The 24,364-nt window shown below is 53.2% G+C and overlaps 7 protein-coding genes and 1 non-coding gene across 8 annotated transcripts; 5 read left to right on the top strand and 3 right to left on the bottom strand.

The window, feature by feature from the left end:
- Nucleotides 1-28: 28 nt before the first annotated feature.
- On the bottom strand, nt 29-839 carry J4E92_006941 (uncharacterized protein; the record flags this gene model as incomplete). The annotated part of the gene is made up of 3 exons (XM_051498305.1): nt 29-591; nt 642-722; nt 773-839. The coding sequence occupies 3 exons, from the start codon at nt 837-839 to the stop codon at nt 29-31; spliced, it is 711 nt and encodes a 236-aa protein (XP_051351239.1).
- Nucleotides 840-1,014: 175 nt separating this feature from the next.
- Nucleotides 1,015-2,169, top strand: J4E92_006940 (uncharacterized protein; the record flags this gene model as incomplete). Its single annotated transcript, XM_051498304.1, has 1 exon — nt 1,015-2,169. The coding sequence occupies one exon, from the start codon at nt 1,015-1,017 to the stop codon at nt 2,167-2,169; it is 1,155 nt and encodes a 384-aa protein (XP_051351238.1).
- Nucleotides 2,170-3,064: 895 nt separating this feature from the next.
- Nucleotides 3,065-8,966, top strand: J4E92_006939 (uncharacterized protein; the record flags this gene model as incomplete). Its single annotated transcript, XM_051498303.1, has 7 exons — nt 3,065-3,096; nt 3,148-4,054; nt 4,104-4,219; nt 4,264-6,651; nt 7,555-7,738; nt 7,810-7,921; nt 7,972-8,966. The coding sequence occupies 7 exons, from the start codon at nt 3,065-3,067 to the stop codon at nt 8,964-8,966; spliced, it is 4,734 nt and encodes a 1,577-aa protein (XP_051351237.1).
- A 2,039-nt stretch (nt 8,967-11,005) lies between these two features.
- Nucleotides 11,006-11,635, top strand: J4E92_006938 (uncharacterized protein; the record flags this gene model as incomplete). The annotated part of the gene is made up of 2 exons (XM_051498302.1): nt 11,006-11,140; nt 11,198-11,635. 2 exons carry the CDS (start codon nt 11,006-11,008, stop codon nt 11,633-11,635), a joined length of 573 nt encoding a protein of 190 aa, XP_051351236.1.
- Nucleotides 11,636-12,486: 851 nt separating this feature from the next.
- On the top strand, nt 12,487-16,319 carry J4E92_006937 (uncharacterized protein; the record flags this gene model as incomplete). Its single annotated transcript, XM_051498301.1, has 6 exons — nt 12,487-12,632; nt 12,681-12,752; nt 13,009-13,184; nt 13,257-13,708; nt 13,763-15,601; nt 15,657-16,319. 6 exons carry the CDS (start codon nt 12,487-12,489, stop codon nt 16,317-16,319), a joined length of 3,348 nt encoding a protein of 1,115 aa, XP_051351235.1.
- Nucleotides 16,320-16,956: 637 nt separating this feature from the next.
- On the bottom strand, nt 16,957-17,736 carry J4E92_006936 (uncharacterized protein; the record flags this gene model as incomplete). The annotated part of the gene is made up of 1 exon (XM_051498300.1): nt 16,957-17,736. One exon carries the CDS (start codon nt 17,734-17,736, stop codon nt 16,957-16,959), a length of 780 nt encoding a protein of 259 aa, XP_051351234.1.
- Nucleotides 17,737-21,180: 3,444 nt separating this feature from the next.
- J4E92_006935 (uncharacterized protein) lies at nt 21,181-22,212 on the bottom strand (the record flags this gene model as incomplete). The annotated part of the gene is made up of 2 exons (XM_051498299.1): nt 21,181-22,006; nt 22,205-22,212. 2 exons carry the CDS (start codon nt 22,210-22,212, stop codon nt 21,181-21,183), a joined length of 834 nt encoding a protein of 277 aa, XP_051351233.1.
- A 1,737-nt stretch (nt 22,213-23,949) lies between these two features.
- Nucleotides 23,950-24,049, top strand: J4E92_006934. The gene has a single exon. It is a non-coding gene; the product is annotated as a tRNA-Leu (tRNA).
- Nucleotides 24,050-24,364: the final 315 nt, after the last annotated feature.

The raw sequence follows: 24,364 nt of genomic DNA, 5'->3' as shown, positions 1-24,364 counted from the left end.
CACATGCCATGCCAATGCACTGTAGTCACTATGAAGCCGCCTCAATCTTCAACTTCCCTACATCCACTCCGTCTACACCATCGTCGTCGTCATCATCATCATCCACCTTGCCGACCAAGCCCCGCTGCCACAGCTCCTTACCCGTCAACTTCTTCTCTTCTTTGACAATCCTCTTCTTCTTATCCTCCAGCTCCTTCTCCTCTTCCTTCCGCCTCTTCTCATCTTCCATCTCCTTCCTAAACCTGTCTCGCCATGCGAGGAACGTCTCTCGTGTGACCGCCTCGCCCTGGAACTTCTTGTTCTCTTCCTCCTCGGCTTTGGCCTTGGCGATATCGACGAGGGCTTGCTTCGCGTTTTGGCGCTCCGTTATGAGCAGCTCGGCGCTGTCTTTGAGGACGGTTACGAGGGTGAAGACCATGGCCATGCCGAGGTTCTCTTCTATCGTCTCCGTGAGCGAGTCTAGCAGGCGTTGCTTGTCTTCTTGTATGTCGAGGTATTGGTGTCGTGGCGCGTTGGGCGGTTGTGTTACGTCGAGTCGGGGGGCTTCGTCGGGGTAGTTGGGCGGGTAGGAGACATTGAGGATGATGACAGCTGGTGGACATGAGTTTAAGTCTGTCTGTAGAGATAATGCAAGCGCATACGTTGCTCTTCTTCTGTTTCAACGTCTTCGTGGCGGCCATCGTCGAGCGTTATTGCGATTCGGAACTCTGTCTCGGAAACATCTGCGGAGTGTCAGTATATAGTAAGAAGATGTTGCGCAGGAAAGCGCCACCTGTGATCTCGTCGGGAAAGATGGACTCGAGCACCTCGCGCTCTTCTTTCTGGTCTTCGATACCCATTGTGTGAAGTAGTATGGAAATCAGTACAGTGATGGCATCTGCAAGTGACGCTGAGGCTGCTCTGGCGGGGCGCGCCTTCCCCACGTTAGCTCCGTCCGACCGCCGATCTCTAGAAATTTTTGGGAATCTTGGACCGCTACATCATACATCCACAACACCACACACATCTCACATCATGGCGAAAACGAAACCTACCGATCGCAAGGCGAAGAAGAGCGCAAAGAGCGGCGCAGTAAAAGAATCGAAGAAACCAAAGGCGTCACCAGAAGAACTTTTGATTCAAGCCGCTACCTTCTTACAAACGTCACAACCCGAAGAAGCGCTGGTCGCCGCACGAAGAGCCCTCAACCTACTCCAGCCCGGCACATCAAAACCCTCCGCTGCAGCACTACCTGCACTGAACCTTCTCGGCGAGATCAACGTCGAACTGGGCGACCCAGACTCTGCGCGCGAAGCCTTCCAAGCAGCAATTGTAATCGACCCGGAAGGCGCGAACGATGGCGCTGAGAAGTTCCTATGGCTAGCACAATTAAACGAGGAGGGAGGCGCCGAGAGTGTGCGGTGGTTCGAGAAGGGCATTGAAGTGCTGAAGAGGGAGATCAGTGAGCTGGAAGGCAAGCGGGTGAAGAAGGACGAAGTCGAGGAGCTGCTGGAGGAGAAGAGACAAAAGATAGCGAACTCGCTCTGTGGTATTGCTGAAGTCTACATGACGGATCTGTCCTGGGAAGAAGACGCCGAAGCGCGATGCAACGCTGCCGTCACCGAAGCACTACTTTTCGCACCCGAAAACCCAGAACCACTACAAACGCTCGCATCGATACGCATCTCGCAGCTCAAGCCCGACGAAGCAAAATCCGCACTGACACGGAGCATGGATCTATGGAAAGACCTCGACCCAGATAATCCCAAGGTCCCAGACTACTCAACTCGTATCAGCCTTTCTCGCCTGCTCATGGAAGCTGAGATGGAAGACGAGGCCATCGAAGTGTTAGAGCGGTTAGTGGGCGAGAACGACGGCAGTGTCGATGCGTGGTATCTGGGCGGTTGGTGCCTGCACTTGCTCGCGGGAAAGCAAAAGACCGAAGGAGAGGAAAAGGTTGCAACATCATTACTGCGTGCCAGTCGTGATTGGCTTGAGAACTGTCTCAAGCTCTACAATCTGCTGGAGTGGGAGGACGAGCGGCTGAAGGAGCACGCCGATGAGATATTGAAGGAGCTCAACGACGCACTCGGTCCCTCTACCGGCGAAGAAGATGAGGATTGGGAGGACGCCGACGAGGAGATGGACGATGATGACGATGACGACAATGAGAAGATGGACGGCACGTGAATGTGAAAGTATAACTTTACAGGCCGGCTTGGCCGTGTTGAGGCCGCCGATGGTCAGCGATACGCGGCTCCGCTGTGAATGGGACCGAAATTGGGGACATTGGGCAGCATGGGCAGCATGGGCAGCATGGGCAGCATGGGCGGCAATGTTGGGATGTTACGATCGAAGTAGTACAGGCCGCGCATAGTACAAGCTGGATGTAGTGTAGATTTATTTGATACCCAGGGTGCGTGGACGGATAGCAGACGCGCGACCTGAGGCAGGCAGTTGGCAGCACCAGCGTGGGACGGGGCCCCTGCATGTGGGATGCCGCCGCGAACCTATGTAGGATGGGCACTAGGATGCTGTCAGCGGTGCCGTGACAGCTCCTGAATAGACGAAGCCACACGCCAATCATTCCCCGCTTTGCGAGCTACTGAGGTCGCGTCCCGCTTCGAGGTGCGAACGCGAAGCAGCGGCGCATCGGCGACGTGAACAGGACGTGTGTGTAGGACGAGTCGTCGCATGCGGAGCGAGTGCGCCAGTCGGTTGCAGGGCAGACAGCCCATTGGCGCGCTGCGCTGAGGGTGTAACACCAAGGTGCGGTGGATGGGATGAGACATGGCCTGCGCTTGGCAGCTCTGTCGACGTCGCCGGCGCCGCCAACGCCACGAATAATCAATCATGCTCGTCGAGACCAAGACCGCCCTGGGGAGTTGCCGCAAAGTCAAAGTGACGCTGCGCCATCGCCCTCGCCCGCCGACGTGGTGCCTTTAGATCCCAACCCACAAAAGTCAACGCGCCCTCGCCGGCCGTCCCTCGCGCCTGCTCCGACAGATGCTCAGCAAGCCCCACACCCGTACACATCGCATTCGACGGAGAGTGCGTCGCAAACCCTCGGCCGCCCGGGCATGCCATGATCTGGTATCTTCTCTATCCGCTGCGTGGGTGAGTCGCTGCTGCCCCATCCCACGCGTGCGCCTCTAAACGCTGCTCTAGTACCACTGAACCACCACGGCTCGACACCTCGCACCCCATCCGCCGCGCGTTCCAGGCCCACGGCACGGCCACGGCCCGGCATTGGCTGCTCTCCATCGTCCTGACCATCACCGTCTCCGTCCTGCTCTGCTACCAGGCCGTCTTCCAGGCCGACAGCTCCGCCGCCGCTGCCCTCCGCAACCTCCCCAAGCATGTCTGGACATCAACCACCGAGGTCGAGGGCGAGCGCCCCGCCGATGTCGTCGTGCGCCAGGTCTGGGTCCATGGCGACTACATGAATGCAATTGCCCTGCCGGTGCTGCGCGAAGCGATGCATGTCCAGGAAGTGCTCATCAACGGCGGTTTTGACACGCGAGAGAGCGCTGCGTACGACGACCAGCACAGGCTCCAGCGTGATGTCCCGGGCTGCCTCGTCGCACCCGCCGGAGAGAAGTGGGGCTGGCACTCCCCATTGATGTACTGGGACTGCTCGCTGAGCGCGCTCGAGAAAGACGACAACCTCCTCGATACCATCAACGCCCATAATCGCATCCGCTCGGCACTCAATGTCACCCTGCGCCCGAGCACCGTCTTTGCCGGCAAGTCCTTCTCGGCCACCAAACTTCGCGCCGCGGATGCGTTGGTTATCACGCTGTTCGACCAGACCAACTCGAGCTTGGGAGATACTTGGGACTCACGGTCGCGCCTTCTGGCTGATAAGCTGGACCCAGACTGGACCATCTTCCCGCCCGACGGCCAGGTCGGGCGGAGTCGACTCTACGAGTTCCGGTTCAAGCCGATGACTTTGAACGACGACTTGTTCTTAGCAGCGTCCTACCTGGTGACCGCAGTTTATGTCATATGGAGGATGATGCAGCTGCGAGCAGTCAAGAGTTGGTTTGGTCTGCTTGTAACCATATGTGCCAAGGTAGGCTTACTGCCACATGCTACCACTTTCACCGCTAATCACCGGGCAGATGTCTATATGCGTCATCGCCAGTTTCACACTCTGTACCTATCTTGGAATTGATTTAGCGCGAATACCCCGCCCATGGTTTCCTGGAGTTGTCTTTTGTTTTGGATTGGGAAATATGTGCGTACACTGTTACTTCTACCCAACCTGGCTGACACAACTAGATTTCGTTTGATTAATGTCGTCCTCGAGACACCCCCGGAGATGCCCCCTCACCAGCGAATCGGAAATGCGCTCGGTGAAGTCGGACATCTATCTCTTGCCATTGCCTTCCAAAATCTGGCCCTTTTGTACTTTTGTTCCCGGCTCGTTTCACCCTGGGTAGCCGACTTTTGCGTCTTCGCTGCCGTCACCCTCGTATTCGACCTTGTTTTCCACTTGACCTTCTTTGTCGCTGTTCTCAGCGTCGACGTGCAAAGAATGGAACTTTCAGACTCACTGGACCGCGCCGATCTCCATCAAAACAACAACAAGAAAGGAACGGAGCGGCAGTCTTGGCTTGGAGCGTTGTTGGAAGGTACCCTGCCACTCAGCACGCGCTTTGCTGGCACAGTCGCGATCTGTTCTATCATCCTTGCTATCAACTGGCACTTTTTCGACAACGACGGCAAGCAATTATCCATCGATACTCTTCGCCGAAATCTCACAATGAGGAGACGGAGACGCACCCCTGACAGCACATGGAGCCCACCACCGATCAATCAGGCTAGGACACCCGCTGATTGGCTTAGGATTCAAGATCACAATACTGCCCGGGAACTATTTGGATTCATCAAGCCGGGTGCTTCAAGCTTCATTGCCCGTATTTACGACCCCATCCTCGTGGTTGCGAAAGGGGCATACGGGCGCGACCGACCTCAGCCGCCGCTGTCTTTCACCGATGGAGTCCGCCGCTTTGCGCAAGCACATGCGTTTCCGGTAGCCTTGCTCGTCGTTACGTTCATCGCGACTGTAACATTATTTATGAACTATCTTCTCTGGACTGGACTCCCGAAAACTTCTGAAGAGACAGAAGATGACGAAGTCACATTGTCTATCAAGACATTGCCGACGCCGCAGAATCTAGACGTTGTGCAATTGGCTTCTTGCTCGAGAGGCCATCTTGCCAGCATATCTCTTGACCGGAGCACTGCACTGTGGCTACATGGCCGCGGAGGTTATCTGCATACAACGCTGCAAACAGCAACGATGAAGCCAAAGCTCTGGCCCATATATGCTACGGCTATGGACGATGGTGGCAACATCCTTGCGATCTGTGCAGACACTGGTCAGATCGGCTTATGGGACATCCCAGCATCACGATTCCTTCTGTTTCCCAAGGTCGATATTCGTGGACAGGTGCCCGTTCTCTTTACCTTTGCCTACCTCAAGACACGTTTAGATGTCGAAAAGCTCTACCTTATCATCATCACACCAGACGGACACCTGACTAGGCTCGAAGCACGCACAGGCATCCACTATACCAGGCGCATATCGAGTAGTCCCATCGTCTGTACCACAACGTACACCTCACTCAAGGGCGACACTAGCGTTGTGTTTGTAACGAAGCCTGGCGAAGTGCACATCCTGCCGCTTATGGAGGAGGGCAATACCATGTCCGAAGTAGTCGCCGGGCTCGACCCCGGGCCACCTCCAGGCAGCAATCCCGCGAAGATTCGATGTATAGAGGCTGTTCCTAGTCTGGGCCTCATCTTTGCACTCCGCGACGAGGAGGCTGAAATATTCGACTTCACGAGCCGAGCGCTCGTACACTCTTTCCAGATCGGTCACGTCAAGCCGCACTCCTTCAGGGTCTTGTATCCTATGCGACGGACATGTCAATGTGGAGCTCCAACAGTGAACTCGCTTGCTGTCGCATACACAGAGCAAGACACAGACCACATGATCATGCAGAGTTTCTCCCTTGACGACAACACGTCGTCACAAATATGTCTCGGAAAAGCGCTGGACAGGGAGAAGCACGGATGCCGTGGGCTCGACCATGCAAAGGAGGTCGTCAATTACGTCGAGCCTGTCGGAGTGTGGGAGGCTACGGATGCGCTCAGTGTCGTGGGGATCAGAAGGTGTATACAGTCACCTACGCCATCGTCCACGACTTCAGGCACTGATGAATCTAGCCAAGGCGTGGATCCAGTGGCGCTCACGTCGGCTCTCAAGCAGCGAGCTCAAAACCAAGGCAGTCCGAAGGCTACCAATTCCTTAGGGGGAGTATTTGCCAAGGGCAGTCGAAAAGGCTTCGTTGGCGACACGGACACATGGGAGGCCTGGACACTCTCAAGCACAGGCGAGTTTCGCTCACGACCACTCGTTCCGGATAACCTGGATGGAACCACAGAGGTCCCTTATGAAGACGAGCTTTTCGTGACAGCTCCTGGCCCAATGACTAGATTAGGGAAACGCAGTGTAGTCGTCGGCTTTGGCAACACCGTCAAGGTCATCACGTTGGGTAAAGAGTCGTTCGATGGCTTGACAAACCTCCAGAGTAACGCCATGGATATTGGCCTTGGGTCGTACAAGTGGAGGGCCCGCAGAGGCACTGGTAGGAAAGTGCAGTGAGGATTTGCATATTTGGCGCAACGGTACAGGTGGGCTCGGGCTCTGGGTGGTGGGTGTGATCTACGTGCAACTTCAGCTCTGGTGTTAGACTACGGATATACCCTACGCGCAGTAAGCGCGGCGTTTTCAGTGAGGCTCTTTCGGCCTTGGCCTCAGTGGGGAGATTAGCAATGTACTATATGATTCTTCGCAGCGACTGGAGGCTTCACTTGAGCGTCATGGAGCCAACGTGTACAGCAACCTGTGGCAATGCTCCATCAAGCAGGTGGTTTGCCGACACCCAATCGGCGGCATGAAGCGCACCTATAGCTTGAATAGCGAGAGTCGAAGCCCCGCAGCGACGTCGATGTGCATAGACAGCCACAAGTCGCACATACCGAGCCGGCTATCCGCCTAGGCAGACGGCAGTGGGTGAGCAGGCTGCATCGCCGTGTGTAACAACGAGTGACAGGATCAAGCCTGGTTTGGACCGCGCGTTGGGTGCATTGCATTGATGTCGGCAGGCCGAGGGACGTCATGTGGCGTGTGGCTGAGGCGAGCAGTCGTGCAAGGGCAGGGTCCTCAGACGGTGTGGTTTTGCGGGGCTAGAACAGGGGAAGAGCCCTTGAGAAAAGGGCCCACGCGACCCCCGTGGGTAGGCGATCGAATCGCGGCACATGCTCAGTCCAACCCTCCCTCCATACAAGACATCCCGACCGCCCAGAGCCGCAGGTATCTTCCTTTTCTTTTGCGCGCAGCCATTGCTATCCCCAATTGGTACGTCATAGCCCCCTCCGACTGCGGGTGCTGGTGTTCAGAATTTACCCTTTCACATGCGCCGAAGCCACCATCCATGTCCTCTCGACTCTCCCACCGCCCAGCCAACACTACACTGCACCGTGAGACTAACCATGGCGTAGTTCAAACATCATTATGAGTAAAGCACAATCACCGTACGACTCACTCCGGAACATACCGCAGTACTACGACAACTCGGACTCGGAGAAGTCGGCCCTCAACCTCATACTTGCGCTGCGGCCAGAATGGGAGGAAACCAAGGACACAATTGAATTTGTGCGGTTTACCGATGGCATTACGAACACGGTATGCATATGCTCGCAGTCATGCACTGGCAACGGCCCCCTTTCTCCACGCATGGCTAAGACGACGGATAGCTTCTGAAAGCGGTGAACAACCTGCCCGGCCTCTCCAAGACCGAGGTCGACGACGACGCGATTCTACTACGAGCATACGGAAAGGGAACAGACGTCCTCATAGACCGCGAGAGTACGTGACCATGCACCGCCGCCCCGACCGAGACTAAACAAGAAAACTAGAGGAAACCCGCTCCCACTCGCTGCTCGCACGCCACAATCTCGCACCCTCTCTGTACGCGCGGTTTGAAAATGGTCTCCTATACAAGTACATTCCAGGCGACGTATGCACGCCTGAAGATTTGCGACGGCCAGACGTATGGCGAGGAGTAGCACAGAGGCTGGGAGAATGGCATGCCACATTACCTATATCGAGCATTAGCAGCACATGTCCCGCGCCCGCACAACTCACATCTCACAACAACAAGCGTGCGTCTCTAGCCGCCATGGCGACCCTCACGCCAGGCAAACCCATCCCGAATGTGTGGACAACAATGCAGAAATGGATCCTCGCGCTGCCGACCGACACCACGGCGCAGGCCGAGCGGCGCGATGAGCTCATGCAGGAACTCGAAAGCTTAGTAGCGTTATTGGGTGACACGCCCGGCGTAGGCGGCTCGAATCCGTTTGTCTTCGCCCATTGCGACCTCCTCTCCGGCAACGTGATTCTCGAGCCTACGCCGTCCTCTGCCTCTGCCTCGCGCCGCTCTAGTGCGTCGAGCGGGTCCGACTCGCCCGACACTGCAGCTGCATGCGTGTCGTTTATCGACTACGAATACGCGACTCCTGCTCCTGCTTCCTTTGACATTGCAAACCACTTCGCCGAATGGGGCGGTTTCGACTGCGATTACAACGCCATGCCCACACGCACCACTCGCCGCGCTTTTCTCCGCGAATACCTCCGCAGCTTCAACGCGCACCAGAATAAAAGTTACAAGGAGGAGGAGCTCGAGATGCTGTTTGAGCAGGTCGATCGCTTCCGTGGCGTCCCAGGGTTTTACTGGGGCATCTGGGCGTTGATCCAGGCGCAGATTTCGCTCATCGAGTTCGACTATGCGAGTTACGCTGAAATAAGGTTGGGCGAATACTTTGCGTGGAAGAAGACGCTTGATGGGGGTGTGGAAACGGAGAATGAGCGTATGGTGCTAAGGGAGAAGGTTTGGGCGTCAGAAGAGTAGGAGATGGTATGACGTTCCCGGCATGGGCATGCCTAGGAGTTTGGAAGAGTGGAGAAAGCTGGTTCGGCTGAACATTCAACATGCGGTTTTCCTTATTGTTCCATAGGGGCGGGCGCCATTTTTTCTTGTTCGCTATCAGCTAGAGCACTCACCTTGTTCGCCGTTTTCTTAAGACACGCTTAGTACGTTTAATACCAACTTAGAGCACGTTCGTTATGGGACTGTTACCAACTTGAGATTCTGGAGCCTACATCGATGTTAGGTTACCTACTTTGCAGTGTCAGTGGGTGGTGGTGGTGGTGGTGGTCGTGGTTAGTGGAGGAGTTCGTGATGTTGTTGGGCAAAACGGGGGTACATGTGAACGATATAGAGGTAGAGAAACAAAACAGAATGGAGGAAGGCGTTGCATCATTACATCTCTTATGACTATGCTCAAATTAGCATTGTTCATGCTCCATATAGACTGCTATGGTGAGTGAGCAAGCACAATCTTGAACACCACTCTAATCAGTCGGATACAAAGACTTGAATGCTTCATCACATACACCATCCCTCTTCCATTATTCTCCATGCGACCATTGGATTGGAGGGAGTTCCTCGCAGTCGCCTGTGATAGTTGCCCGTTGTTGCGCTCACGCTATGACCTCCAAAAATGCCCGTTCCTTCACATACGACCATAGGACAATGAGAATTAGGCTTCCCGTCCGCTCAGCCATATACAAGCATTGTACCGGCGGATTAGTAGTTAGGTGGGTGACCACTAGCGAATCCCCGCTGTTGTATGTTTTTGAAGTTTTTTTGTGGTGTTGATGAAGTTTTTTTTTTTTTTGCATGTGGGGCGACCGCACGCATTGAACTTGAAAGCCCGGTAGAATAAGAGGCGCTAATGAAGTCTGCCCTTGGTCGGAAATCGCGAGGCTGTGTTGACGAAGTTTCGGCCGCATGTCACGCCGAAGGAGACGTCCTTTCCGGATTGGAGGAGCTTCCATGCTGCTATAAGCTCGTCGGCCTTATCGTCACAGCTAGAGCCTCTCTCCAGGGCCTCCAGAATTGATTGAGTTTGGTATGTCCACCAGTGAATGTCAACATGTACCTCGGAGAAGCGATTCGTCATGCCGTACTAAAGCTTTTGGAGGTGGATTACTAACTCGAACTGGAGTGCTGAGGTCTGTAATCACGGCAAAAGCATCCTCACGTCGCAGGCCCAGCCATCCAGACCCACGGAGATCAACACAGGCTTGATGCCGGCCTCATTTGCTGCCTGTATGTTGCCTGTATGTCGCCTGTGATGGCCATAGTAAACTTGAAAGCTCGATGGAAGGCAAGGCGCTGATGTAGATTGTCCTGGGACATACTCTTGTTTATTCCTAGTGACGGGAGCTGTCTTGTTGAGCAGTTTGAGCAGCTGTGTAGTACAGCCGATATGTTGGTAGGTGGTGACGCGGCCCTGGCGACGTGATGCGCAAGAATTGCCCTTCGGACGAATAGCAAGCCATCGTGCATGCTTGCTGTCCTAGCTTGCTATTCCTTTGGGGGATGTGATGAGCTTCTATTCACGATAATAATAGAAGCGGGCCCACGCGACTCTACTGCTGTGATCAAAGGGAAGCGGTAGCTGGTACTGCTCTTGCATAGATCAAACGACGAGGCTTTTCGATATCTCGTCGAAAGCCTCCCAGTTTCAAGATACGTTGACGAATACAACCATCTTTTATGTTTCGTACGTCGCGCCAGAAAGCACCCTGGAGGTACTCGCTGATATTCCCGTTGATACGCTCATATCAACAAGGGCTATGTATACGCCTGGAGTACACACGAAGGCGCAGGCGTAGGTTTCTATATTGATGTAGGCTGCAGACCTGTTCAGTTTTTCCCCAGGTTAACGTGTATAGGTACACCATCATTCAGCTTCTCTGCTATCAGACTTTTCCCGTCCGCTCAGCCATATACAAGCATTGTACCGGCGGATTAGTAGTTAGGTTGGGCGTCGGATGGAGATGGTATCAGAGGCTTTGAGTAAACACGCTAACAAGTTCGATATGACAGTTAGGCTGTGGAATTATCACTTGATGAAGTCTGAGTCCAAAAGCCTCCAAGACGTTCCGGTCAAGCACATCACTCTGAACATAGGTGAGAGAGGGCAGGAAGGGAGACATGCCGAGCAAGCTATCAGAGTAGGTTTAACTGCAGCTTCTCTCACCTTTGACTTCGCCTTTGCTAACCTACCACAGTACACCCATCAACTCAAGGAACTCAGCAACTTACTATCCGATCGCAATCCCAGAGACTCAGAGATCGACCATGACGACGATCCAGACATGCCCGCAGGCCCGCCACTCTCCGAGATCACGGACATCACAGCCACCGATCCAATAGCTATTCTCAAGTTCAGCCAGGAGGCTCTCAATGTTTGGGCCTTCCCCAAGAAGCGTAAGGGTATCACCAGCACGGAACAAGGCGCTCGCATCATCAATGTTTTCAAGGGTCTCATAGTCCGGAGAAGCTACGCATCCACACTGAACGGAAGAAGACTCGACAAAGATCTGCCAAGCGTCCAACGCATGGTGTTCGAATGCGAGTATAGCCCTCAGGAACGTCAACACTACGACGCAGCGTATGCGGATAGTTCGTCTGTTCTCTTTCGCAAGAGCGGATCCGTTGTCACCTAGAGCACCACGACATACCAAAACCTATGCCTATTAACGTTATAGCTTAGATTCGCCTATTAGCTAGACTACAAGATTAAGAAACTAAAGGAGTTCCGTGAAAAGAATGGCGATGCTCGCCGAATTCTGAGAGATCTGCGAGCAACCCAGATCCGTAAGGGTCTTCCGAAAGACATGCAAGTCACAGTTCCCGAAGCCGGCGATACTCAAGTAATTCTCCAACGCCATGACACAGGCTAACCGAAGCTGAGCATTGAAGGACAATTCTGAACACCCTAGAGCCTACATCAATATGTAAACATCCAAATCAGGTGGCCTGAAATCAAAGTAGGCCCCACAGTGTTCAGTACTTCCAAGGTTTTCTTGAATAACGTGAGACGTTTCATATGGTGACAGAGCGTGATAAATCGGCGGTCACCGCCCGGGAAAGGTTAACTCACGGTGAAGCTGGCTCGAAGCTCTACACGGCTACGTCATCGCAGTGTTGTGGTGCAAACACTGCCCCGTTTGCAGGGCACAGACCGCTTTTACCGCAGGCAGCCACCGCAAATCTTCGCGCGAGCAGTGACTACTCTTCAACGACACCTTCCTCACAGGTAGCTGACTACCGTTCAACGACACCTTCCTCACACAGGTAGACACCGCACACCTGGGCAACTTCGCGCACATCGAGTAGTGCTTCCTCACAAGTAGCCACCGCACACCTGGGCAACTTCGCGCACATCGAGCAGTGCTTCCTCACAAGTAGCCACCGCACACCTGGGCAACTTCGCGCACATCGAGCAGTGCTTCCTCACAAGTAGCCACCGCACACCTGGGCATCTCCTGCAAGCTCACAGCCAGGACTAGCTAGAATGGCGAGAGGCGGCTCCTCCTCTTCTAAGAAGCGACAGCGTAAGCGCAGACCATACGAGGACAAGAACAAGGTCATCGCCTCTTTCGGTTGCTTTGACACGGAGGCAGCATTTGAGGAGTGGCGGCAGTCATCGTTTGTTAAGCCGTATTAGGATATCTTTGTTAGCAAGTTTATCAACACTGACCTCTTCAGGCCCGGAAAGAAAGTCGCCGACTTCGACAATCTGTATGCCTGGATCAGAGAAGGAGAGAAAAACGGTCGCAGGTAAGTTCTGACTGTACGAAGTGCATGTGAGACATATACTGACTTCGTACCCCTACCTCTGCAGGAGGTTTAACAAGGATTCACATTTCCCCGAGTACGAGGATAAGATTGATTGGCATGCCTGGCTGACACACTAGCTTGTTAAAGAAAACAAGGTCGATCGTGACGGGTGTTTCTACGGCTCGCGCTTGGAGAACAAGACGTTAACCCAAACAGCATACCATTATGTTTTGTTTGCGAAGCGAGAGCGCGCCAGAGAATCCAAGACCACCACTAAATCGCAGAAGAAGAAGTCAAAGACAAGCGCCGCACGATCCGCCAAACCTCAATCAGATCAGTCCGACGCTGAGTCCGACGCTGAGCCCGACGCTGAGCCCGACGCTGAGCAGCCTGATCCACAGCTTGGTATGGCTGTCGTTAAGTGGACTAAAGGTTAGCCTTCCGATCTGCCATCCAACGCCACTACCACAACTGTTGTTGAGTCATTCTGTGGCTACAGCTTAGACGGCTTCTGGCAAGAGATAAACCGACGTTTCAATCTAAGTACCCACAAGCAGCGGCGCAAGGCTCTTGTAGCCACGAAAGGAATGTCTTTCGAGGATGCGCAAAACCATGCAGCGCAGGACGATGTGGTGGTGAGGTTCTCGCTAGAAACCGAGGACATCGTCCTCAAAGAAGAGCACGAAGAAGTTGGGCCGCAGGAGGTGCCCGCCCCCGAAGGTGTACCCGAAGCCCCAACAGCCGAAAACCGACAAGAACTGTACACCATTATGGTAGAGGAAGCTGTAAGCCTTGAGGCTACAGAAATAGACCTCAAGTGCCGCCTTTGGAGATACAATCTGTCGCTTGTGGAGAGCAAAGAGCAACATAGCGTCGACCTGCACAACATGGTCCTCATTCTTGGAGGCAACGAGGTCCAGGAAGCTGAAGCATCAGAGGCCGTACAGGCACTTCAGGTAAGCTGTAGCCACGAAAATTATCATCACCCATCTCTAACTAACTGTGCTTAGTACTCTCACGACATGATAGAATCGATCAATGGGACCACACTCAGCACTCTCAATCAAGAGCTGAATGAAGGGAACGACAACACAGAAATCGGAGGTCCACCTCTGACGAAGCTGAGGACCATTACTGCCGAGGAAATTCAAGCCTACCGAGAACAGACGAAGTGGACAGACAACCCAGCGTATCAACGGCAGAATCACGAGGAAGCCTGCGACAGGCTGGGTATCCCAAACCCTGAGAAGCCAAGAATGGAAGGTTTCATGAAGCACATTTTCCTAGATGCTCACCAACCCACCGGCATCAACGCTATGGTCGACTTCGAAGAAGGCTGTGTAAATGGAGGTCTATGCGCAGAAGATTGCGGCCTTGGAAAGACCCTCGAAACACTCGGGCTCTTACTATTCCGCTCGAACGAACGCCGGAAGAAGCTTGCAGATGGCGAGGAGGTACCCGAAGCGCGCCCAACGCTAATCATTATGCCGCAAAACCTGATTGCCCAGTGGCTCGAGGAAATCTGCAAGTTCACAGAGCGCTTCAGAATCCTTGTGTACTACGGCCCTTCCAAGAAGTCGGCGAACCCCAACGTCTACTACCTCAAAGGTAAAGGCAAGGCCGCCAGGCTCACCCGTAGCCACGACATTTTCAACGGTGAGGAGTGCAATGCGGATACCATCATCCTGACCAGCTACTCTACCTGGGCTGTTCGCCACGGCCCAAAGGTACAATGGAACTGGCTGGTTGACAAGCGCGCGAAAGAGCGAAGGATCAGCAAGAAAGAGGCCGCTGCAGAACTGACGTCGGAAGGCGTTTCCTACAAGAGCATTGATGTCAATTGCCCCCATCAGATGTATGGTATGATCCACAGGATTATACTCGACGAGGGTCACCAAATTCGCCTTCAATCGGACGAGATTGGATGGGCTATCAACCATCTTGGCGCCACGTATAGACACATACTAACAGGTACCCCTACGTTCAACGGTCTAAAAGAGTATTGTGGGTTGATGGAGTTCCTCCAGAACCCAGCTCTACAAGACGAGAACTACCTCCGCTCCCTCGGCTTCGTCGATGCTGACTTCGCCAAACCAGCCAGCCCAGTCTTCGCTATGGGTGGCACTTGCCCGCTCGACTCAATTCTAATAAAGTTCAACCCCTACACTGTGGCGGATGATGATCGGCGTGCCCCTCTCAAGTACTGTCAGGAGGCCATGGTAAAGTACATCTTCAACCCCATAGTATCGCCTACAATGGCTGAGCAGGGATCCAAGATGTCACAAGTCCTAAGGAAGATTATGCTCCGCCGCACTCATTCCTCCGAGATCAACGGTGTACCCCTGCGAGCCGCTCTTCCCGCTGTGCAGCGTTTGGTGTACGACTGTGAGTTCAATGCAGCCGAACGAGCATTTTACGATGCAGCGGTAGCGAAGACCTCAGAGACGCTCTTCGCAAAGACAGCTTCGAAGAAGAACGTGGAGTGGAACACCACGACTTACAGAAAGCTATGCCTACTGAGCTCGTGGCTTGGGTTCAAATACCTCCTTGACGACAGCTACAAAGCCGCAAAGTTGGCCGCTAAGCGCAAGAAAAAGATGACGGCTCTCACCATACTCAAAGATATGCGCTCAGGCCAAAAGCGCCTGCGTGTGCCCATTGATCAGCAAATTCCGGTCGACAAGCACACAGACATCGAATCAGACGTCCAGCAGATTCTTCATTGGCATTGCCAGGGAGCGCCTAAACTGAGGAAGCTTTTGGGAATCCTCGCCGAAATTGTGGTACTTAGGCAGGAAAAGGTCTTGATTTGGGTGAGCAATCCGGCTCAGGCCGAATGGCTCCAACAGGTAAGCTTTGTTCGTTGCAACTGTGTGGTAGACAGAGGCTAATACGTGGCTACAGGTCCTACTGCTCCTTAAATTCTCCGCGTTCCAACTCCGCACGGATCTGAGTCAGACCGAGCAAGATAAAATCTTGAATGACTTCAACAACGACCCTCACTTAGTAGCGGTACTCATCTGCTCCTATCTGGTGTCTTGCTCGGGTTTGAATATGCAGACACTGTGCCGTACTACTATCGAATACGAACCCCCGCCGAACGAATCAATCAGGGCTCAGGAGGTTGGGCGTGTGAAGCGCCGGGGTCAACCTAGCCCATGGATTCGTCACATAACTCTCTTGACGAAGGACACGTTCAACAGCAAGCAGGACTCAAGCATGATTCTGAAGAATCTACCCAACCTGCTCACCCAGCTGGACCTTGAGGTTTGGGGTCCGAAAGATCAAGGGGACGAGGATGACGAGGCAGGTAGCCACGTCTTAGGCGACTTCGTGCTGTACAACGACGAGCTCCTACCAGCAGACGACAAGGCCGTAGAGGGCAAGAACCTCAAAGTCTTAGGCCCTGACGACCTACTCTACCACATCTCGATGCTCGTTACGGGACGCAAGCCAGTGGGTAGCGTTGTCGAGCTGCGCAAGGAAGCACACAAAGAAGGCGGGGCTGCAGGCAAGGCTGGAGGTGGTGAAGTTGAGGATGTTGACGTAGATCCGCTGTGGATCTAGGCAGTCTTGACGTGGCTACAAAGCCGGGGATGGTCATGCGATATGGAAACTAGCATGCAAGCAGCTAGCATTCGGGAAAAGGGCGGATACCAAGTGGTTGAGTTTGTGGGCGACTGAGGCTAAGGCTTTATGCACGACTTCAAATAGTCAGAATCACAGCACTGGTAACCGATTTTGAGTACAACTCTAATCTGCATGCGTTAGTGGGAGTCATAGGCAACAGTCACTATCGCCACAGTCTGAGTTGGCCAAGGCTGAGTCATACAACATCACAAGAGTCACTGCGGCAAAGAGTCATTCGTGAATCGTGTAAATGTATATATAAGGAGACTATCCCGGAGACTTCAGCACGAAAGCTCTCCGCAACTATGAGTGCATCAGAAACGAACAACACCACATTACCACCTGCACCAGGCGGAGTCAATCGAAAACCACAAGGGGGAGACTGCACACCGGCGATGAAACATAAGGACAGAAGCGCGAAAACACCACCCATCCAGTGACGGGGAGGCGACAGAAGCGAAAGGAAATACCGCGGGAAACAACACGGATAGGAAAACTTTTGCCGAAAGGCAAGGCTGGTTTCTTCACCAGCTCCTTACGACCACCGGGAACCATATGAGAGAGACGAGGACATTCATTGTCCGCTGTATCCATGAGCCATAGCAATGCTCTTCCACTTTTCGACCTCAGCTTCGAGCTCAGAGTTGCGAGCCTCGAGGGTGCTGACATGGTCAAACTTCCGTTGTCGCGACTCACGAGCAGCAAGGGTATTGCGTGCGCGCTTCAGAGCGATCTTGTCGCTAGGGTCGACGGTGATGCTGGGCAGAGGACCCTTGCGCCGACGAGACTTGCTGATGCCGTTTGTTGCAGGTGAGTTGGTGACAGATGACTGGCGTCGAGAGTACTTGTCCAGAACGAGGGGCGAGCCGGTGCTTGAGGATCCAGATCGCTCCATAGACTGGCTGCTGATAGTGCGGTCCATGGGCATGGAGACAGCAGGTGCATAGACAGTATCAGGAATCTTGGTCTCCTGCTCGGGGAACAGGGAGAACCAGTCGCTCGTGTCGGAAATAACAGGCTCGCCGTTGAACATCGGGGAGCACTCGAAGCTATCGTTGATGAAGGGGGAATCACCGATATCAGGGGAAGTTAAGTTTGTGAACGCCGTAGAAGGGGGTGCAGACCCAAAGCCATCATTGAAGATGTCCTTGGGGGACACGGTGCGCGTAGACCCGGCGGCAACGGAAGGATCGTTGATCGCCGTGAATGCGGACACCTGGTCCATAGAAAAGCCTCCGTTGTTGAAGTTGGACATCAGGCTTGCGCCCGAGTCGAAGGAGTTGTTGCTGTTCAAGTCTGCGGGGAACGTGAGCTCGCGATCGAGAGCGGGGAAAGCGTGCGTCGTACCTGCCATGTTTGAGACGTTGTGCAGTTGAGGAATGTTGTTGCTAGAGCTGGGGAACAGTGGAACCGGAGGACGTTGGCGTAACCGTGGCTGTTGGAATTCTGTAGTAGATGACGGGGCAGAATTTGCGTAGAAGTGCTGGCCGTTGTTAAACGTATGCCCAGGCTGAGGCGCGCTCGGTGCTCGCAGAGGCCGCTGGGAGACCTGAGGTTGATCGTAGAGCACGAAGTCCGACTGCGGATGGGCGAATGCTTGTTGACTCGTATGTTGTGGTTGCCGGGAGGCGTGGGGAGCTGGTGAAGAAAGCCATGATGACTGTTGAGAAGCCGTGATGGTCGACGTGAAGTCGAACGGGAGGGAAGACGGCGAACTGAAGTTGCGCGAGGCGAGACTTGAGTTCAGAGGTTCCGGGAAGGAAGACTCTGAGGGTTGAGTTGAAGTGGGGATAGTGGGTATTAATATGTCGGCGGTTAGCGGACGGCGAGATGCGGGGGAAGTTAAAAGGCAGCCATTGTTCGTGACTGTCTTGTGTTGTATTGTTTCGTGGTGTAGTATGGTGAGGTGAATAGGAAGGAGAAATTCAGGCAGCGAGGGAAGTGGGGGATTAAAAGTAACCCGAAGCGAGCGCGGCGCCAGGAAGGGCCGATTTCTGTGACTCACAAAAGGTGCAGCAGTGTCGGTGGCTCCCAACCAATGACTTCTCCCACCGGCGCCATCTTCCATCAGCCCTAGGGCCCGATGCGGCTAACCAGGCATCACGTTCGCGACAGAGCGCGCACGATTACACCCGTTGATGCTGTTGCGCAGCCTATCCATGGCATCCCAGGTACAATCGCGTCTGTTCCTGACATCTGGAGAACTTTGGGTCTCTCGTCTACCCACAGAAAAAACTCGTCGAACCTCGCGACCATGGTAACAGTACCGTCCTCCAGAGTCGCAACCACTAGCAATCAGGCATCAGCTTTTGTGCGCCTCTGCAATAGGGCGCGCGCCATCGGACATGGGGTACCCCAGTCAGCTGCACTCTGTATTCCAACCGGTGGAGGTGCTTACGAAGAGCCAACCCAAGACGGGCGAGATGGAAAAAGAAGGCGGAGCAGCTGCGCCCTTTCCATCAATCGTAGATTGGCAGATGCGCGCGTTATGCGCCTCTGTTCTCAGATTGATTGGCGATATTGGTGCCTTCACTAACATTTTCTGCGCAGTTGCGCGATTGCGCGTAGGCTCTAGGAAAGGACCAAGATACCACGTCAAGAGCGGTGTAGAATGTGTGAAACAGTAAGGTTGTCTGCCACATCCAGCGCGCTGGGTCGCAGGGTGGCTCGCACAATCCCATCGATATTCGGAGCCGTACTCAGCCTCCGACCTGCTGCAAAAAGCCCAGCACAGCATGGCATTGGACAATGAGAGCGGCTCGGCGTGAATCCTGTCACACGTAGCCTCACTTCCGTGGCTAGCGCTTGCACCTGCTTTTCCTTCAGAGCTGACGGGTTTTGTTGTGTTTGGTTCTACCAGTGCCAACTCACGTGTGACCCGCCTGTCACTGCGAATTTTCCAAGGTTACGCACAATCAAATCGGCCCTATGCGGCCGCGGATAGCTATGTTTCAGATTGGAATAGTCGACCATCAAACAGCTTACCTAACATGCGTGGAGACAAGAACCCCGAACCCCATGTGTCGATATTCGACAATCCAACACGTTATCCGTCATCAAGGTGGGGCTAGTCTGCGCAGCCATTCTTCATGGGGATGTGCATACAGAGCTGGCGAATTTAGGCGTCCTCGGAGCACGATCCCCGATCCCATGCTGAACCACAACATCATTTTGACACTGGGTTCGACATCTCCACTTTCAGCGCTATTGCTTCTCTGGTCTCGGCATCTGCGTGACCCAACACTACACGATGGTGCAGCAGCATAAGCAACCAGCGGCAAAACTACATGCGGCTTGTGATGAGTGCCGTGAGTACCTCAGGCTAGGCTTCCATCTGCCCCGCGCGACGCTCAACTATGCCCAGGGACACGAAAGTTGAAATGCTCTGGCCACACTCCAAGATGTGTTCGTTGTGAGAGAGAAAAGATTGATTGCATTTATTCGCCGCAAAAGCAGATGGGTCGCCCCAGAAAAAGAATGAGAGAGGACGAACCGGACGAGATAACGGGGATACCTGCGGTAGTGCAAGACGACTACAGCAACGCCTGGAACGACTTCTCTGGTGTTCCAAATTTGTTAGATCTGGACAATCTGACTTCTCCCTCACTTCTGCAAGATGTGCAATCGTCAGATGGATCGGCAGGATGCGGAATCGTGACGCCACAGCATTATGACTTTACCTTTCAAGATCCGTCTGGGACGGCATCTGGGTCTGATAACATGTATGTCAAGCTATCTTGATGTATCTCGACCAATGCTGAAGTTGTTGCAGGTACAATCTGGACCCGCCCCTGGATCCAGCACTGTGGAATTTCCAGCCTGACCTGCCACCGGACATTCAGCCAACTAGTCTTCCCGACCCAGTTCCCGATCAATCAGATTCAGGGCAGTGCACGTGTCTTACAACGACATGGCTAACTCTCACCGAGTTGCAAGCTGTTGTTACCTTTCACTTTCCCCAAGTTATCATACCCTTACGAAAAGCAATGTCAGCGCTCTCGGATCTAATACATTGCAAGCAATGTCCAAAAGAATCATATTCCGCGATCCAGAATGTACAGTCGATAGTTTCTGTGATGAAGGCAGTAGTAGAGCGCTTCAACAAGGTGTTGAATGAGGTCGATCGCGAAGCCGCGCGCATGGAAGAGACTGGACAGAAGAAACCATTTCGTATCGGCGACAACAGCCAGGCTTTGCAACATCTGCATACCGGTACCCTCGACTGCCCGATGGGGTTCAACATTGAGATTGAGGCGAAGGATTGGAGGAGGCTAGTCAAGACTGCACTCAAGACGGAGATCTATGGCGGAGGGAGCAACCCACGACCACTGTTGGACTTGGTGAAGGAGAGCGAAGCGAGGCAAGAGACTTGGCATAATGGCAACCATTCCTGGAGCGATGAGATGAGGCAGTTACATGCCGGGAGACCTGAATGCGATAGTTCGGCGGGCTGCGAGGCGTTAGGAGCGCAACACATACGGAGAGTCATCAATAACCTGAACTGGGATTGATGAGCTACGAATAAACCTCGGGCTTGGTTGGGAGTAAAGTCACTATCTCGCCTCCCTTCCCGGCCTCAATCTCATACTATGTTACAGGAATAAAGTACAGAGATGCTCCGAATCTGGTCGCTATATAAAGAATGCAGTAGCCACAGGAAATCGATACATGATATAGGACAGACGTGTAGGAAATAGAGAGGATGTAGCCACAGTATGTGGGATCTAAATGGCAGTATGTCGCGGAAAAGAAGCAGATAAATGGCAATGAACATGAGGAGTGGCGTGGCGTGGCTGGCTCATTCGATCAGCGGGAATTCGAGGTTCGGATCAACGTAATTTCGGCCGTACTTCCTACCGAAGGAGGTGTCTTTGCTATCCTGTAGCATCTTCCAGGCCGCAATCAGCTCGTCAGCTTTCTCATTTTGATCTTGACCAGGCCCAGACTCAAGAGCCATGCGAATATGCTTCACGTCGTACAAAATCCACCATACTTTGTAGTGAAGATCGGCGTGCTGGGCGCTTATGCCTAAAGGCAGGCAGCTGAGTCGTACGACAAAGTCGAAGCTCAATCTAGTAGCTTGTAGCCACGGAAGAATAGCTTTCTGGCTACAGAACCAACCATCGGCGCCGACTGAGATTATAGTAGGCTTAATCCCAGCTTGATTGGCCGCTTCAATGTCGTGGACGATAGCTTGTGTGAACCTAAAGGCCCTGTGGAGCAAGACCTTTTGCCTGGGTGTCTCTCCGAGAAAGCTGTTGTCGAACGCAGGCGCTGGAATGTATCGCGTAACAGCCTCGTAGCAACTGTGCAGTACTGCAGATCCACCAGAATAGCTACTCCTCCACGAGGCATAGTGTGCAAGGTACTTTCTTCCAAGCTGCGGAAGCCCTTCTTTGATTGAGGTTGTGCCGTCTTTCCAGCACTGCGGCGGAGCCTTGGAAGATCGGTTGATGATGATGACACTTGGAGGGGCGCCATTGGCAGCGTCAGCGGTTAACGAGAAGCGGTATGAGGTTTCGCGATTAGATAGTGGGCCTTTTTTGCATCGTTCCTCGTGCATAGCTAGGTCGTAGAGGTCGGCATGAAATATACCGCATTCATCGTTTTTACATTGGTACGGGCTGCGAGTATCTTTTGCGTGGCGACGCGAGTGGTTTGCTAAGCCTGTAGATGTGTCGAACTCCTTGTCGCATCCGATGTGCGTTTTCCAGGGGCAAGGAAAACTCTTCCCTGGGGTTGCAGTGCATTCTGGCAACTACAGAGGTGAAGATATGAAGTCAGTATATGTCTCACATGCATTTCTCACAGCCACAACTTACCTTCGCATGTTGCACTGCTTTCTGGTGAGTGACAAACATTTCGCCACAACCCTTGTGACATGGTATCTTCCGTGTGCCATCCGCGGTGGGGTCGACCTCGTAGGGCGTTACTAGCCCAATATCTGGATGCGCTAATCTGACATGTTGTGAGACCCCCCTAAGGGTTGGGAAGTACCCTGGCGAGTGGCTACACTGCTTGCTTGCCTTGTAAGGGCAGACCCACGTGCACCGTTCTTTGAATGGCTGTACCGCCGCCCCCTTGGTGCTGACTTCATGCTCATATTCATCCTTCTCTTCCTCTTCCTCTTCGGACTTGACTGTAGCCACGCCAGATGTCTCGGTATCGCTCAGGGGGCTCGTAGCCACGGGAAATGCTCGGGTTGGTGCATGCGCCGTCTGCACGAAGCTGGACGCTACTACCGGTTTTGGGTCGTCATTGGTGTCGTGCGAGGCCTCATTGCGCGGACGCTTCGGAAAGAAGGACGCGATACTTCTTTGCTTCGGATCGTCGGTGCTCTTCCGCTTCCCCCCCATGCTGAGTCGTATTAGGATGATTGTCGTGGGTGGTCGAGGCCTGCGGCGCAGCGAGGCTTGAGGGTCACTGGCATGGAATTTTCGAGCGCGCGATGAGCGCGACAACGCGACTGGACGCGCCAGACCTCCCCACAGCAGCCCTCACCGCTTTCGTCCCAGGGTCTGCACCAGCTGGGCATCTCCTCGAAAAGTCATGCGCACGCACAGTGCGCCTTTCAATATCAAGCGCTCATCCTCTAAGTCTGCTCTTGTCGTGCCATGATCGTCATCGGACGGACGCCGCTTCATACTACGAGCATCAACGGATAAGCGCTGTTACGTAGCTACGTCTGTTCAATAGCACTCAGAGCGTACGTTGCATCCTAATTCCAGGCGCCTGTGATGTGGAAATGTTCCGATCATCGAGACGTGTTCGGATGCCTGCAGTATACAAAGCTTGAGGAACCTCTAAAAGTATGCTTACCAGTATGAGAAAGAGAAGGAGAAAGAGTCGAAGCATAAATGGCAACCAGAAATAGAACAATTAAAAGCAGCACATTGCAGCTGCTACAACAAATAAGAGGCATAAGATGTTGCAGCTGGATTGAAGAAAAATAGATCAGGATTGAGATTGAAAGAAGGCACATCATGCTCGGAATGAAGGTAATCCACGCAGTAAGATATCGCTTTGCAGTCTCTAAGCTCTTTCTGTAACTCTGGATCAAATAATAAACTCTTAGAACAAACCCAAGTCTAGCGTTAAAACTGTTCAGAACATAGAACTGTATACGTGGAAATTCTCGAAATTAGCTCTTGTGTGATTGGAATGAGACAAAGGGTTTAAATTTGGAGAATGCGGCAACGTCTACGGGTAGTCTCAACCTAGTCTAGATGAATAAGCAGGGCGCAGAAGCCGCACTTTGATCATTGCCCCGCTCGAACAACCTTAGTCCACAATGCGTTAAGGGTGCCGATTAGAAGCCTATAATTATATCGATGAATATTCTGTTTTTATGAATTTGCATATAGAATCTACTCGCTTAGTTTGCAGTCTAGAGTGGGGTATCTCAACCTTGCGAACAAAGGCTTCGCCTGTGCGTCGCCTATTCTTAGTGCAGCTCCACCATGATGATTGCCACGTATATTTTTGCACAGAATGTTCCGTCCTCCATGAAGTTATTAAATGGCAAGATGGCCGAGGTACGTTACTTCCACTCCTTGGGAATCGCAGTACTAACATCAATTTAGTGGTCTAAGGCGCTGCGTTTAGGTCGTTCTAAACATCCTCCGCAGTCTTCACGGGCGTGGGTTCGAATCCCACTCTTGTCAGCACTTCTAACTGCCCAATCTTTTTGCCCACATCCATGATGTGGGCTTCTTTGTTTTTGCTGATGGTAGAAGCTGAAGATGGTAGCTAACTCGTGGCTTGCGCTGGCGAGTCTACACAGCAGATGCGCAACGCAGATACGGATCTCATCAATCGCACAGAATGCTTTGAAAGTGGTAGAGTGCGAGATCTTCTTTCCTCTTTTGCTCTGAGCCTGCGAACGAATCTCAGCTCCCAGCGATCTATAATCACTCGCTTACGCCAAATCTTCCCATTCCTCATCACACCCTCAAGGTTTGCTCACCTGGACTATCTCCTAC

Source organism: Alternaria infectoria (genome assembly GCF_024043175.1).
Source record: "Alternaria infectoria strain BMP 0036 chromosome Unknown scaffold_11, whole genome shotgun sequence".
Lineage (NCBI taxonomy): Eukaryota > Fungi > Ascomycota > Dothideomycetes > Pleosporales > Pleosporaceae > Alternaria > Alternaria infectoria.
Note: the sequence above shows the minus strand (reverse complement) of the source record. Positions and strands in the feature narration are given on the sequence as shown.